Source organism: Diadema antillarum, unplaced genomic scaffold (genome assembly GCF_040938485.1).
Source record: "Diadema antillarum isolate AM-2024a unplaced genomic scaffold, OU_Dant_1.0 seq00001638_RagTag, whole genome shotgun sequence".
Taxonomy (NCBI): domain Eukaryota; kingdom Metazoa; phylum Echinodermata; class Echinoidea; order Diadematoida; family Diadematidae; genus Diadema; species Diadema antillarum.
Window position 1 is genome coordinate 204858 of NW_027272344.1, and position 14572 is coordinate 219429.

Genomic DNA, 14572 nt, shown 5'->3' on the forward strand with positions numbered 1-14572 from the left:
ATCTTCGAGTAAGATTTATAAGTACTGTGTAAGTGATTTACAGCAGTCAGATAATTTGGAAGTACGGGATGGACAGAGTAGTTTCTCTTTTTTCAATAATAATAATAATAATAATAATAATAATAATAATAATAATAATAATACTTATGATAATGATAATAATAATAATAATAATATTTATAATAATAATAATGATGATAATAATAGTAGTAATAATAATAATAACTATAGCTAGTCTTATATTGCGCATTTCACACTTGTTAAGTTTCTCGATGCACTTTACAGACTATTTTTACCCTAGTCACTGGATACATTATTTCCACCCAGCACTGACAGTGCTCACTCTCCATTCCCTGGGGAGCGTTCCAGCCAGTCGCAGCCATTTTACAGGCTCGCACATGCTGATCAACCAACATAGACTTTCTCATCCTACCGGATACCGAGTTACATTGTATAATCTAATCGGGTGGAGAGCAGCAATGTGGACCAAGTACCTTACTGAAAAGACATTCCCGAGATATTATTCTCAGACCAAGAGTTACGACTCTTAGGTGCTATATCCCAAAGCTCAGGGAACTCCAGTTCCAACTTCTTCTTCAATGAGGCATTCTACACAAAAGTTCATTCCAATTCGTACAAGTTTGGCTTTACTATGGGTAATCGTTGTTCCTTTTGCAGTCAAAACATTGAGATATACCGTTGGTACATGTATTCACAGTTATTTTGGGATAGCATAAAAGAGCAGGAATTGTGGCAAATCATTATCCAGAAACTGAATTTAGTGAAATATGATGTGTGTTGGAAAGTTGTTTATACAGGCTTATCAGGGAATTCGATAACATTAAAGGATAGAACATAATTGTATTACTGATTGAATATGTTTTATACTTAGCGAGATCAGAAGGGGGTACGTGTAATGATTTTTTTTAAAATCGAATGTAGAAAAGAAGAAAATAAAATAGTTGTTTAAAGGATAACCATGGAAATGCATATGGTGATGATGGAATGTTTTAACAAGGATTTTGTTTCTTATTCTTTCACTTGTATTTGTTTTGTTGTTGTTTTTTGTTTGTTTGTTTTTGTTTTGTTTTGTTTTGTTTTTGTTTCGTTTTGGGGTTTTTTTGTGCTGTTTTTATGCTTTATCTTTCCATTACTTTCACATCACTACAAGGATGTGTTGTATAAGAACAATGGCAATTAGGCCAGATTCATTCAAATATGAACAGGACTTGAACCTGAGTGCTGGAAGCATGGGCGGGTTGTGTGCTTGTGTGTGTGTGTGTGTGTGTGTGTGTGTGTGTGTGTGTGTGTGTGTGTGTGTGTGTGTGTGTGTGTGTGTGTGTGGTGTTTCAATGCTTACCCCATAATATAGGGCACCAGAAAAGTAACTCCTTTTTTTCCTCCCATGTATGGCATACCACTACTGTAAATACAGTATGTGCCACTGTCAGTCCTTTTCAAAACATAAAGAAGTGCTAAAAAAATTAATAGCTACAGCTAATATTCACGATAATTATCATAACTACATGTTTGCATTAATTTGTAAATACACGTCGTATGTGCGTGTGTGTCCCCTTACCTGTCTTCTCACTGAAGACATTAAAAGTGCTGGCATGCCACATACACATCAATAATGATTCAGACTTCACAGGGATTAGTATGTGTTCTAAATGGGATTTATTGCAATACGGAGAGAACATAACGTTAAATCAAAACAATATAGTATATTCAAACTCAGATATACTTATAAAAATTCAGTGAATTTTCACTTTGAGTATACATGACCGAATCAATCTTGCTTGGATTATGTGCTATAATGTCAATTGGGTAAAATTCATACTTTCATACACAAATCTGGGCCTGAAAATGTTACTGCGAGTCAATCTTCAAGGAGAACATTTCTTTTTTTTTTCATTCCCAGGGCAAGTAAGATCAAAATTCATTAGTTCAATTAATTTGACTCTACCAGTACCTACCAGTGTATTCACACCTCATTAATCTTTCACCTTTGTGCTTCACAACGATACAGCAGTACCATCAGTACTAGTACATGAAAATGATCTGACAACTTGATAACCACACCAAATTATCTCAGCATCACATTACAGTTATGCTAAACGACCAATATCATTTATGATGGTGTAGGTAAATACTGTGAGGGTTTTGCGAGAGTATATATTCCTTTAGCATCATCATTTCCTAACGCAATTTTTTAAATACACCACCATACCGTAATTGCGCTGGGTTCTTTACAGAAAAATGGGGGTTTGATTACTGCATTACATCACAATGATCCCTGTGCAAATATGTGCACAGGGTCTCATCTCATAGAAAAGGGATCACCACATCATACATACAAGCATTCACATCTCTTATCTGCCCCTATAACATCCAAAGTCAAACACTCTCCTGCAAGGATTGTTAACCTGCCAAGGCAAAAGAAGAAGAAAGGGGAAAAAATACATATTACATTTACCAGAAGAACTCAAGGGGGGCAAATAGTTCCTACAAATGACACGCTGTACACTCTAACACCACTCTTCATGTGGGCATGCTTGGACAAAACACTGTTCGGCAAATTTTACTCACAGTATGACTAGTGTCTGTGTGTGGGGTGGGGGTGGGGGTGGGGGAGGGGTAGGTAGGTCGTCTGTGTAAAATAAGGATATACATTTCTTACACACACAAATTTGTCCCCTCAAAAGAGTACCACCAAAACATAAAAAAACTTTCAGTGAAAAAGATCCTGGTTTTCTCTCCAGCCACTTGTGCACTTCGAGGTCAACTTCGATGTTCTTGTAACGACAAAACATTATTTGAGATATGATGATACAAATCTTTGTTCCAGGTGGGCTTGTATGCCAGAGCTCTGAATGGAAATTTGAGGGGAATCTCCTCATTGTGAATGTCACAAAAAGTTGTTGAGAAAGATGGTGTGCTATCTCGGGCGATGCATGCAGTGTCATATCCGGCAGTGTCAATGTATCACAAAAGATTCTTCATTCGGTGCAGTCTGTTGCACTGACAAGTGCACACATTTTACTCTCTCTAAATATATAATTCTTTCTCTCCTTTCTGACCCTTCCTGAAATGAGCAATATTTCTCATGTATTCACATACATGTGTATTTCCCTCATGGGCACACAATACCAAAGCAACCCTGTTTCCAACAACTTTCATGAAAACTGCTTCAATGCAGCCTGAATACACCCCCTAGATCTGCTTCCTTCTGTACTCAAAGGAACAAAATGGCTACCATGGCACCAAAAAGCTTGCCTGCTGCCTGCCTGTCTTTTCTTCGAAACGACTGCTGTAAGCATTGCATAAATCCAGACTTCAAAACAGAATAAAAGAAAGCCAGAAAGAGAATACTGTATCTCTTCATGAGCCATTGTCAGGCAAGAAACATCTGAAAATTTGATCGCACAAGGTAATCCGGCCTACTGTTGCTATGTTGCATGAACCAGTACATTGCCATGGAAACATTGGTCATAAAAGTAGGCGTAAACTTTAAATGCATTATAGAGAAGTCTGCAGTCAAAGACAAAGCAATGCCATAAATACATGTAGGTGCACACATCCTGTACTATCACGTCACTGATAAGGATGAAGGTACATGCATTTATACACTTCAATATGGGTTTATACGTAGCTACAGACAGCCACATAGTCATTATGCTGGTATGTACAGTGTGTCTTCAAAAATATTAATTACAGATATGACGTGGTTTAAAGTATGAATTCACTGCTTCTAACAAGTTATTGGCAATCAGTTATGTATGTATATTTCCATTTGCATGGTGGTGAGCTACATTTTGATGCCAATATGTGAATTTACATCGAGTTAGACTGTACATATTCTCATACGAAGATAGAACATTCAAGACGTAAGAGTGTGTCTAAAGTACAGATTCACTTCATCTAAAGTTGCTTGAAAGAGACCCACTTTGTATATCTGCCGAGTACACTGGATTACATTTAAAAGAAGGCACTTTTCAATCACTTTCAGCTTGATTTTTTTCAGGTAAAATATATCTATTTTTGTTCCATCAAGTTACATATATGTCAAAGATTAGCACGTCCAATACAAGGTACTGACAAAATCGCTCCCGACATCAGTGTCCAATGAATTAAATAATTACATGCTCAATTCATAAATCACACAATATCTTCATGCATATTATTGTGTACGAACACACACACACACACACAAATGGTAAAATTCAAACAATATTTTGTGATTTTACAAATTTCACTTTGAGAAGCTACCATCCACATAATCATTGATTCCTATACACTATAAACTCTATATTAAAAATATACATGATTCTCTCCAGCAGTTCCCACAAAAGCCGATGTCTGATATCGCATCAGAGCAATCGCGTATGCCATCCTATTCAAACAATCACAGCGTAAAATGATGACTTTATGATACACTTTGAATAAATTAAAAACTCATCATACCACAACGAGAACATGTCGATAGCAATAAGACTATTACAACACAAACATTTCAACAAAATCAATGACAGCTATGCATCAAAAATGCTTCTTCCTCTTCTTCTTCTTCTTCTTTTTTTCCACGGAGTACTGCGGTTTAAACATTATTTCACTCAATAACCCGCTAGAAATCTCGACTGTGAAAGTCTGTCATTTCATCACAGTGTGATTTTACAGGAAATGGACAACTGCTAGCTTATTCACACCAAAAAAAATGTGATTCTAAACATTCTAGAAGATGTTTGATCTGCGGCTACTGTAGAACATACGACTCTCTACCCCTTACAGCAAATAAGAATGTGTAGAAAAGCCCCAATGTGTTCAATAAGTTCTTGTTGTTTTTCAAACTATGGCAATGACAGAATTGCAAATCACAAAAGCAAGATAGACCATGTTAGTTTCCATAAAAAAAACTTTTCAGTGAAAAAGATCCTGGTTTTCTCTCCAGCCACTCGTGCACTTCGAGGTCAACTTCGATGTTCTGTTAAAGACAAAACATTATTTGAGATATGATGATACAAATGTTTGTTCCAGGAGGGCTTGTATGCCAGAGCTCTGAATGGAAATTTGAGGGGAATCTCCTCATTGTGAATGTCACAAAAAGTTGTTGAGAAAGAGGTTGTGCTATCTCGGGCGATGCATGCATTGTCATATCCGGCAGTGTCAATGTATCACAAAAGATTCTTCATTCGGTGTAGTCAGTTGCACTGACCTGTGCACACATTTTACTCTCTCTAAATATATAATTCTTTCTCTCCTTTCTGACCCTTCCTGAAATGAGCAATATTTCTCATGTATTCACATACATGTGTATTTCCCTCATGGGCACACAATACCAAAGCAACCCTGTTTCCAACAACTTTCATGAAAACTGCTTCAATGCAGCCTGAATACACCCCTAGATCTGCTTCCTTCTGTACTCAAAGCAACAAAATGGCTACCATGGCACCAAAAAGCTTGCCTGCTGCCTGCCTGTCTTTTCTTCGAAACGACTGCTGTAAGCATTGCATAAATCCAGACTTCAAAACAGAATAAAAGAAAGCCAGAAAGAGAATACTGTATCTCTTCATGAGCCATTGTCAGGCAAGAAACATCTGAAAATTTGATCGCACAAGGTAATCCGGCCTACTGTTGCTATGTTGCATGAGCCAGTACATTGCCATGGAAACATCGGTCATAAAAGTAGGCATAAACTTTAAATGCATTATAGAGAAGTCTGCAGTCAAAGACAAAGCAATGCCATAAATACATGTAGGTGCACACATCCTGTACTATCACGTCACTGATAAGGATGAAGGTACATGCATTTATACACTTCAATATGGGTTTATACGTAGCTACAGACAGCCACATAGTCATTATGAAAAAAAAAAATGAAAAAAAAAATTATGAAAAAAAAAGAGATTAATTTGTGAAGAGAGTATATATTGTGTCAATCACCCCAGAGAAAAAGACGTGCTCTCATATTTATCTACATCTGTATTGTTCTTTTATTTTTCAAAGATTTTGTGAGCTAAAGTATGTCATTGCACCATGTTTCTAATTTTTAAAGGGTATGTGTTATTCTTTGTGTTATCAACTAGGCCTGACAAAATGCAATTCAAATTCAGATTAGATTTCATCTTTCTACTGCGTTAGCTATACTTAAGCTTTAGGACAAATGCATGTGAACCATTTCTCACACTTCTACCACTGACAGCCATACACACATGAGATATTAGTGAATTGTGATGTGCATCGATTATGAACATTCTGCACAAGAAATTATTTTTTTTTATCATTTGTTTAATTTTGCTCAAAAAGAACATCAACATTGAATAAACCACTGGAGTTCTTCCATGTCATGCTTCCGTGCAACTTCTGCATTCAATGTTGCGCCCTCATTGGTACGGAACATCTACTTCCGCCAAACCTCTGGCAGTTATACTCAGAATCAAGGTCAAAGCCACGGTAGGAACACACTTTCAACACACAGGATGACCTCAGAGAATTGTTCTTTCTATATTACAGACTTGCTCTCAATCAAGTGCGCAAGCATTGTGCAGAATGAGAATTTCACATATGGGGCTGACAGGACGACGCACTTAATGACATCACAAATATCAAATTTCATGACATATTCATATGGCCTTCCATTTTTACAGCCTGATTGAATATTCATGCAGCCCAAATATGGATGCTTCGGTTTTCCATTTCAGAAAGGCACAGACACGTAACCTTCTGGCTTTCATCATTTTTTTTTTCTTTCTCTCTCAAGTTTAAAATGCTCCCACAGGGCACCAGTGCATATTTAGCAGGCATGGTAACTACCTTCACACTTACATCCAACACCTTGCGTGACAAGCTTCTAATCAATATAACTCCTGTGAAATAGAAGTAGAATGCAATATATCAGTTACTTCAAAGTAATCAATACTGCTACTGGTGTCTGCAGTGTATCATGGTCTCATTTCTTTGAAAGGCAATGTGTACAAGTGTAGATGATGAAGTTGACTTCTATTATCGGTAATCACACTCTGCCAATCTGAATTCAAGCCGTGATGTGCTTGGCTGTTTTTCTCAGGAGTTCCACATGTTTTATTCTCAAATACAACATCTTCTTTAATTCAGTAATACCAGGTGAATCCTATGAATGAGAAAAATTAAAACTTTCCAGTGATCTACTTGGCAACCCCCTCCCCATCAAAAAAAAAGAAAAAAAAATTCAATTATCCTATCTGAAAAAGCGCTGGGGATAAATGTGTGATAAAGTAGTAATCTAAACTCATCAGAATCTTTGTCATAAAGTGGCTGAGGAACAGAAAGACATTGGTAAGATTGCAGTCATTCTAAGAAACAACAGTGCCTATTTCTTTCTTTTTTTTCCTTTAAGTGGCTTCAACATTTGACACAAAAAGATGTTTAGCTAACACGGCACGGAAAATGCTAACACCGGACAAACGACAATCATCATTTTCTCTGCCAAAATGGTACAGTGTAATGGTAAGCTCTCATATTCTATGGCCTATTTCTTGTCTTGATTGATTCAACTGGCAGTGCATCTATAGGTATCCAAGCATGAAATGAATTGCAACACAAACTGTTGAAGCAAATAAACACAGTATTGTTGTATTAGAATCTTTCTAACGACCGGATAATAATTGCTTATCATAGCCTTTGTACTCACTAGACTAAAACAGACAGAAGATATTTTAAACGCAACACTGGATTTCAACAATAAGTAGAACCACATGTTTCCACACTGAACAAGGAGCAATACAAAGTGATGTAATATGACAGACTCAATTCCAGACAGTTTTGTATGTATACACAAATATTGCTAAAAACCAAACATATGCTTAAAAAAGTTTATTTTAGAAAAAAAAAATATTACAAATTCAATAAGATATGTCAAGCTACACAGAGTACTTTACTTTTAAAAAATCAACTCAAATATACTTTCAGAATAAATAATTCAATTGAAATCCACCTTTGCAAAACACTGCCATAAATTAATTCATAGTTAGCATGCACTTCCTAATATTTCTAAATCCATTTCATTATTTAGAAAAACAAACAAAATAAAACATGAAAATCTAAAGCAGGCTAGTACATCAACCTACATTAGGTCTCTAGCCATTTTTGATGCATGCTTGCAAACAGACAAGACATTACTGAAGAACAGACAACCAAGGAGAGTAAGATATAATCGCCAGAACACGTCAAAGTTCATGAGATGCACAAGAGATAGAGAGAGATAGAAAAAAAAAACTCCCACTCTTTTTATGTCTTGCATCATCTTGACTTCTCAGTTCTCTTCTGCAAGGTGGATGTTTTGAGAGCTGACCTGTGACATGTGACCTCTGACCTCTGACCTCCGTCACGGCCAATCCCGATTGACCCCTGTCTTGTTGAATGCTTCGGGCAGTAACATATAGGACTCATGGTTCCAAACAGTGGGCGAAATGGCACCAAAAGGGCTGCCAAGCAGTGCTTTCTCCCAGCTCAGTTTTGCTAGTATGCATATTTTTTTGTTATTTTTGTCCCCAAAAAAAAATGATGTAAAGTTTTGTCGAGCCATCAGAGATGGATGCTGAAAGTGGCAGATGCAAAAGTGTAACACAGCTAGGACACAATAGAACCGCTCCAGAGTTCCGACAGAAAAACGTTTCGCGTGCTCTTATGCTCTCAACAGAGGTTTTGGTTTCGTGCTTGCTTGACTCCCAGTGACGTGATCCCACGCTGTCCTGAAGAATTTTTCTTTTTGTCTCATCGATAGCATGTTCTGTACAGTGGAGATAATAATGAAAACAACATTTCTATGAAAATTATTTTTTTTAGAAATCAAAATTTAAAATCTCTCTTTAGTATCAGTGACATTGACAGGGCATCCCTACCTTCAGAGTAAGAGAAGTACGTGCGAAATGCATTCCTGATAGTTTTCAGCTCAGGGATGTTCACTTGGCAAGAGATAATCCACATGACATACAAAAAATGTCATCCCCCCCCCCCCCAACCCATCAAAATGGTGTAACTTTTCACTAAAAATGTTTTGAGCAAAATAATGTGGCAGGGGTGTTACTTCACTTTATATTGACTATTAAATAACATTGCTTAAATGAGAATGATCTGCTGAGTCATGCATGAATGAGCACATAGAACAGTACATCACTTTTCCAAAGTCCCAAGAATCATTTTTTTAACGGTCTGTGCAATTAAATTTTCACAAATTCTATTGCTGGTGTATGTTCAGTGTTGTTGTTTTATCATCCATTTTTTGACCCCTTATACCATAACAACAGTACATTTTTGGCATTTATTGCTTGTGAGTTCATTTGACCATGACCAAAGTTCACACATTAAACACCTGGTGTCGAGTCTTTCACTAAACTGACTGGATTTTTGCAGTTAAAGAGGGTTGAACATACATACATGTAGCCATTTTCCAAAGATTGTGCTCATCCAACAGCAAGTTTGAAGTGTCAGGGTTGGCTTAAAAAATCTTGTTTCACAGACTCCCCCAAAAGAACTCTTGTGACTTTTGCGAAGTGACCATTTTTGTCTTTAATGTGAGTTCACTCACATTAAACTCTGAAATAACGCACGACTCAACAGATCATTCTCATTTTTACACAGAAGTGAGCATATATATGTGTGAAGCTGCCACACTATTTTGCTCAAAAACTTTTCATTCAAAAGTCTCTGCATTTTGATGGTGGGGGAGGGGGGACTTTATATATATACATATTCGCATGTCTGAGCCTGAGGCAACTATGGGCATGTACTTTAAATCCTCCCTCGTGAGAATTTCAGCCTATCATGTGTCAATTCCAACCTTGACCAACTACAGAGTTCTAGTGATTCGATAGACCATGGCAGTATGATATAAACATGTTTGGCCCATTATGCATTTTTCAAATGTAGATGTACATAAGTCTGGGCTTAAAATCATGAGGGTTTCTTTCGTCTTTTTGTTTGTTTGTTTGTTTTTTAGTATCGCCAGTTTATCATAGTTTGTAAACCGAGGAGTCTTTTTTCAAGCATCCATTATGTGTCTTATCATTGAATGTTTTAGAATGCAAACATACAAACATAATATACAGACATATATGTATGTATACATTTATATATATATACATACATACATACACACACATAATATACATTGTATATACACATATACATATATATATACACATACATATACATATACATATACATATACATATACATATACATATACATATACATATATATGTCAAAATCAAATTTCACTATCTTTCTCTCACCATGCCTTTTGTCTTCCCACTCCTCCATTCAATTCCTGTCATTTCTTTACAGGTGCTACAAAGATGCTTAAAGGGATGGTACAGTATAACATTGGCTGACATGAGTGCACACAATTCTAAGAGGATTTCAAAGTTTATTTGATAAAAATCAGTTTTGAAATGGCTGATCTATCCAAAAAGCAAGGTAAAACAGAGGAATCCTAATAAAAATTTGGGTCCCACCCTCTATCAGGATAGCTTTGTTTTGGATATCCCAGCCAGCAATTTTCATCACACAAACACTGAATTCCTCTTACAATGATATGCTTTTCTGTATTTTGTAAGAGGTTTCTCATTTTCTCATTAAAACTAGCTGGAAACCTGAAGCCCCATCCCAACCAAAACAATACCATCCCATTAATCTTCCGATTCAATCATATTGATGTGTAGATAACGATGACCACTTTCTAATCATCATCATCACTATCATTTTTCACTATGATAGCACATTATTGTCATTATGAATAATATCTCAACTATTACCTTACTATTCCTTTAAATTACTTTCCCAACATAGGAATGAGAAGCTTTCTGTCACAATCATCATAATTGGATCAAATTAAAGACTTCGATTCAATGTCTTTATTTTGCCTATTGACAGCCTGAGATTGACTGCATTTGCATCTGTTTTTTTTTTTTTTCAAAGTCATTTTCAGGAAATCATGGTGATGCAAAAAAAAACAACAATAAACCAAACCTGAAAAGGCTGTCTGGAAATTCCTCAAAATGATGAAGCTGTGTGGTTTGTTTGTTTGTTTGCTTGCTTGATTTTTGTTTGTTTATTTTTAATAATCTGTGGAGTAATTATCTTACTGGAATATGATCATATTGGTAACTTGTAGATGTATAAGCCTAATCTCATGTTATATTTATTGAATTTTTATTATTATTTACTTTTCACTTTATATTGAGGTTTTGTTGGGGTTTTTTCCTGAAAATACTGTATGTAGTAATGCTATTCTCTCAATTGATTTTTTTATGCTTTTTTTTCCAGGATGCACACAATTATACAAACACATACACACACACACATACACACACACACACACACACACACACACACACACACACACACACACACACACACACACATTCTCATAAATTGCTTCAGGGTCCCCGAGTTCATGCAGCCAACATCTGTTTTAATGCCATTTTTTTTTTCAACATCATCTGAGATGAAAAGTGCGACAATTTTTCCTTTTCAAAAAGGATTGTTCTACTCCTGAACATAAAATGAATAATGTAAAAGAGACCCATGAGCATGTAGTTTGAGGTTACAAATACAAAAGATATTACATTAAATGCGCACAACTCCATGCATGTAATTCTATGATGCATGAATTGATCATTCCATCTCTTTCAGTGCTCGTTTTATCTCTAGCACTTCAAAAAAATCCTGTCCACCTGCTTTCCCACGTTCTGATCCTAGATTTTTTTCTTTCTTTCTTTCTTTCTTGAGGGCTCTTTTGTTGGAGTTTCCTCTGTAGCCGATTGTATTGTTCATCCAAGTGACAACTAAACCATCTACAGAGGTTACAATCCTAATGAACACTTGACTCTTGTTGCATAGTGGCCTTATAATTTAATGTGGGAGTGGGGTGGGGAAGAGTGGATCGAGTATTCATTTTGCAGGAAAATAATTCACAATTTTCATGTGCTTATTCCGAAGTAAAGATAGGCACTGGACTCTCTAGCTATCAACATAGCCCATCTCGAGTTAAATCAATCATTTTGACTTGCATGTAATTTGGGATAGTGATGCAACTACTGGATTGATACACTCCACAATACACTCAACACCGACAGGGATCTAAATCTAATTAACTATAGCCGCCACTTGAAAGTTACAAAAATGGAAAGAGCATACAAATATGGAGCATGACAGACACATCAATCAACACGAGAAACACCTGCATTGTGCTAGCATCCACCGCTAAACCCTATTGTCTGTGATAAAGCCATTGTGTACCATAATCATGATCCAACCATCAAAATTTCTACACGGCATGGAGAGCTGAGATGGGAAAATACACACACAGAAAAAAAAACAGAAAAGGGGGTAAATTCAAATGATTGAGCAATCATACAGCTATAATTAATTATCTTATGCTGATTGCACTATAATGAATGCACGCTGGCATTAGCTTTACAAATAGGTAAAACCACATGCATGTCATGGCCTGCATTTCAGTGTTTGGAATCACAAAAGGATTGTTTTCCTATTATGTGTATGAAAATACAGAAAACCTCGCAGTCAAGTCGAGGGATGAGGGGACTACTTTCAATTTTCACATCACTCGTACTGCATTAACATACAGATCTACCGAGGAGGTGTGACCACACACAGCTCTCGTTTAGTCCCAGTCATGCACTGTTGACCACTGTAATTAATGCATTCCTATTCAAACTGGAATTTCCAGAAAACAGGTGGCGACACACCCCTAGTTAACACCCCTGGTGTCCCCCGTAAATGTTAATTCCATTCCGTAAGACCACATTACGGGTCTGTCCAACATGTTTGCACTGTTGCCGTGCACGCATTCAGACGTGAAACAAGCTATAAAGGCTCTCCTTCTCTTGCAGGAATGAATGGTAATGCAAATAATTAAAGTCGTATGTTGTCATTTTATACCTCTAGCTATTGCCTTATGCCCTCTTTCATTATTCACACACACACATACATACACACACACATGCAAGCACACAAAAACATTTTTGAAAAAAATCTTCCATCATTCATCTGCTGCTATTGATTACGCAGTATTGTAAAAGTGAAAATTTGCGCAGTGTGGAAATTTTCGTGCATTTTGTGCAACCAGAAGCTAGCACGAAAATAAAAGCAAACATATACAGTATATTTGCATGCCATATAATCCAGTCTACAGTTCATGTCCTGATTCAGCAGAATTAAAGACATGCGAAATTTATCTTAGCCGGCCGAGCACAAAAAATTACTCACAGGAAAATATCTACTTTTACTGTATCTATTTAATGAACTATTCCCCTTTTTGTTGATGATTAGTCAGTATAGTTCACAAACTACTCCAGCCAGGGACCTCACACAGGTACATTGTATGTAATGCATTAAGTATGATAACAATGAATACAAGTTCAGGTCCTTTGACCTATGAGTTTAAGCAACTTACCAAAAAATCTTATCATCTAATAAAAATTCCCACGTATATCCATTTTATGTTGATGCCCTATTCTCTTTTGTTCACAATCATTTACAAAGTCCCAAATCATACATGTACACCAAGAATTGTTTGATGTCAATGTTTACCTATAATTGTCACTAAATGTGGTATCGCCAGAAGGCAGATGTATTATACGCAGAAGTTTTTATAACACTTTTATAAAATGGGTTCAAGAATGTAGCCAATAGGAAGCGCTGAAATGAGACACACCTCCTTCCTTTACTTCAGTACAATTGCACTGCCTGTAATCCTATGGTAGATTGCCGATCGTCTGTGCGCGCGGCGGCTCCTTTGATGAATTGCATGCATACGCGTACGCGCTGTCAATCCTGTAAACAACTTCTAGTTCAGGCTGCCGGCCGGCCGGCCTGTCTTCCCTTGTGCATAACATGTGTGGCGTACGTACGTATACTCTACTATACGTACACTTTGTACAGTACAGTAGACCAAGCGTTATGGGACCGGACGCGTACATGGAGTCACTTTGAAGAGCAAATCCAACGATTTAGCAGGTTAATTCTCACGCCGTTTTCAGAGTATGTTGTCTAGTAGGCCTATATGAGGAGTCTATATCAAGTCTTTAAGATATTCTATGTAAAATAAGTAAGTTTTCATGCGGGAACTTAAGTGTCCGGAAACCCAACCCCCCATTATACTTATACTGTATGTGCGGGACTTCCGCGAGTGCGACGTGCGTAAATGTTTGGGACGAACATCTTCGGACGTCTTGACCCACAAAGGTACGTGAAAAACGCTGAAAAATGATGTTAGTTTTCGAATTTTCAACCCATTTTATAAAACAAATGATGCACAGGATTATTTCGTGGCGTTAGTGGAGGCGTAGCTCACTCTCGGGTATTTACAATGTAGTGCAACATGCACTCGGCTTCGCCTCGTGCATGTTTCACAATTGTAAATACCCTCGAGTGCACCACGCCTACACTAACACACTCTATCCTGTGCATCATTTGTATAATCCCGCATTTGACAGATATGAATTCCTCACAGAGGACATGAATCATATCTTGCCATGTGAATATGACATGTCGCCAAAGACATGTCTACAAA

The 14572-nt window shown here is 36.9% G+C and overlaps 1 protein-coding gene across 1 annotated transcript in view; it reads right to left on the reverse strand.

The window, feature by feature from the left end:
- Positions 1 to 2630: 2630 nt before the first annotated feature.
- Positions 2631 to 14572, reverse strand: part of LOC139711295 (uncharacterized) — a 190100-nt gene continuing 178158 nt past the window's right edge. The window contains exon 30 of the mRNA XM_071623200.1: positions 2631 to 8764. Within this exon, the coding sequence (XP_071479301.1) occupies positions 8763 to 8764 (2 nt within the window). The 3' untranslated portion in view covers positions 2631 to 8762. The remainder of the gene's footprint in view (positions 8765 to 14572) is intronic.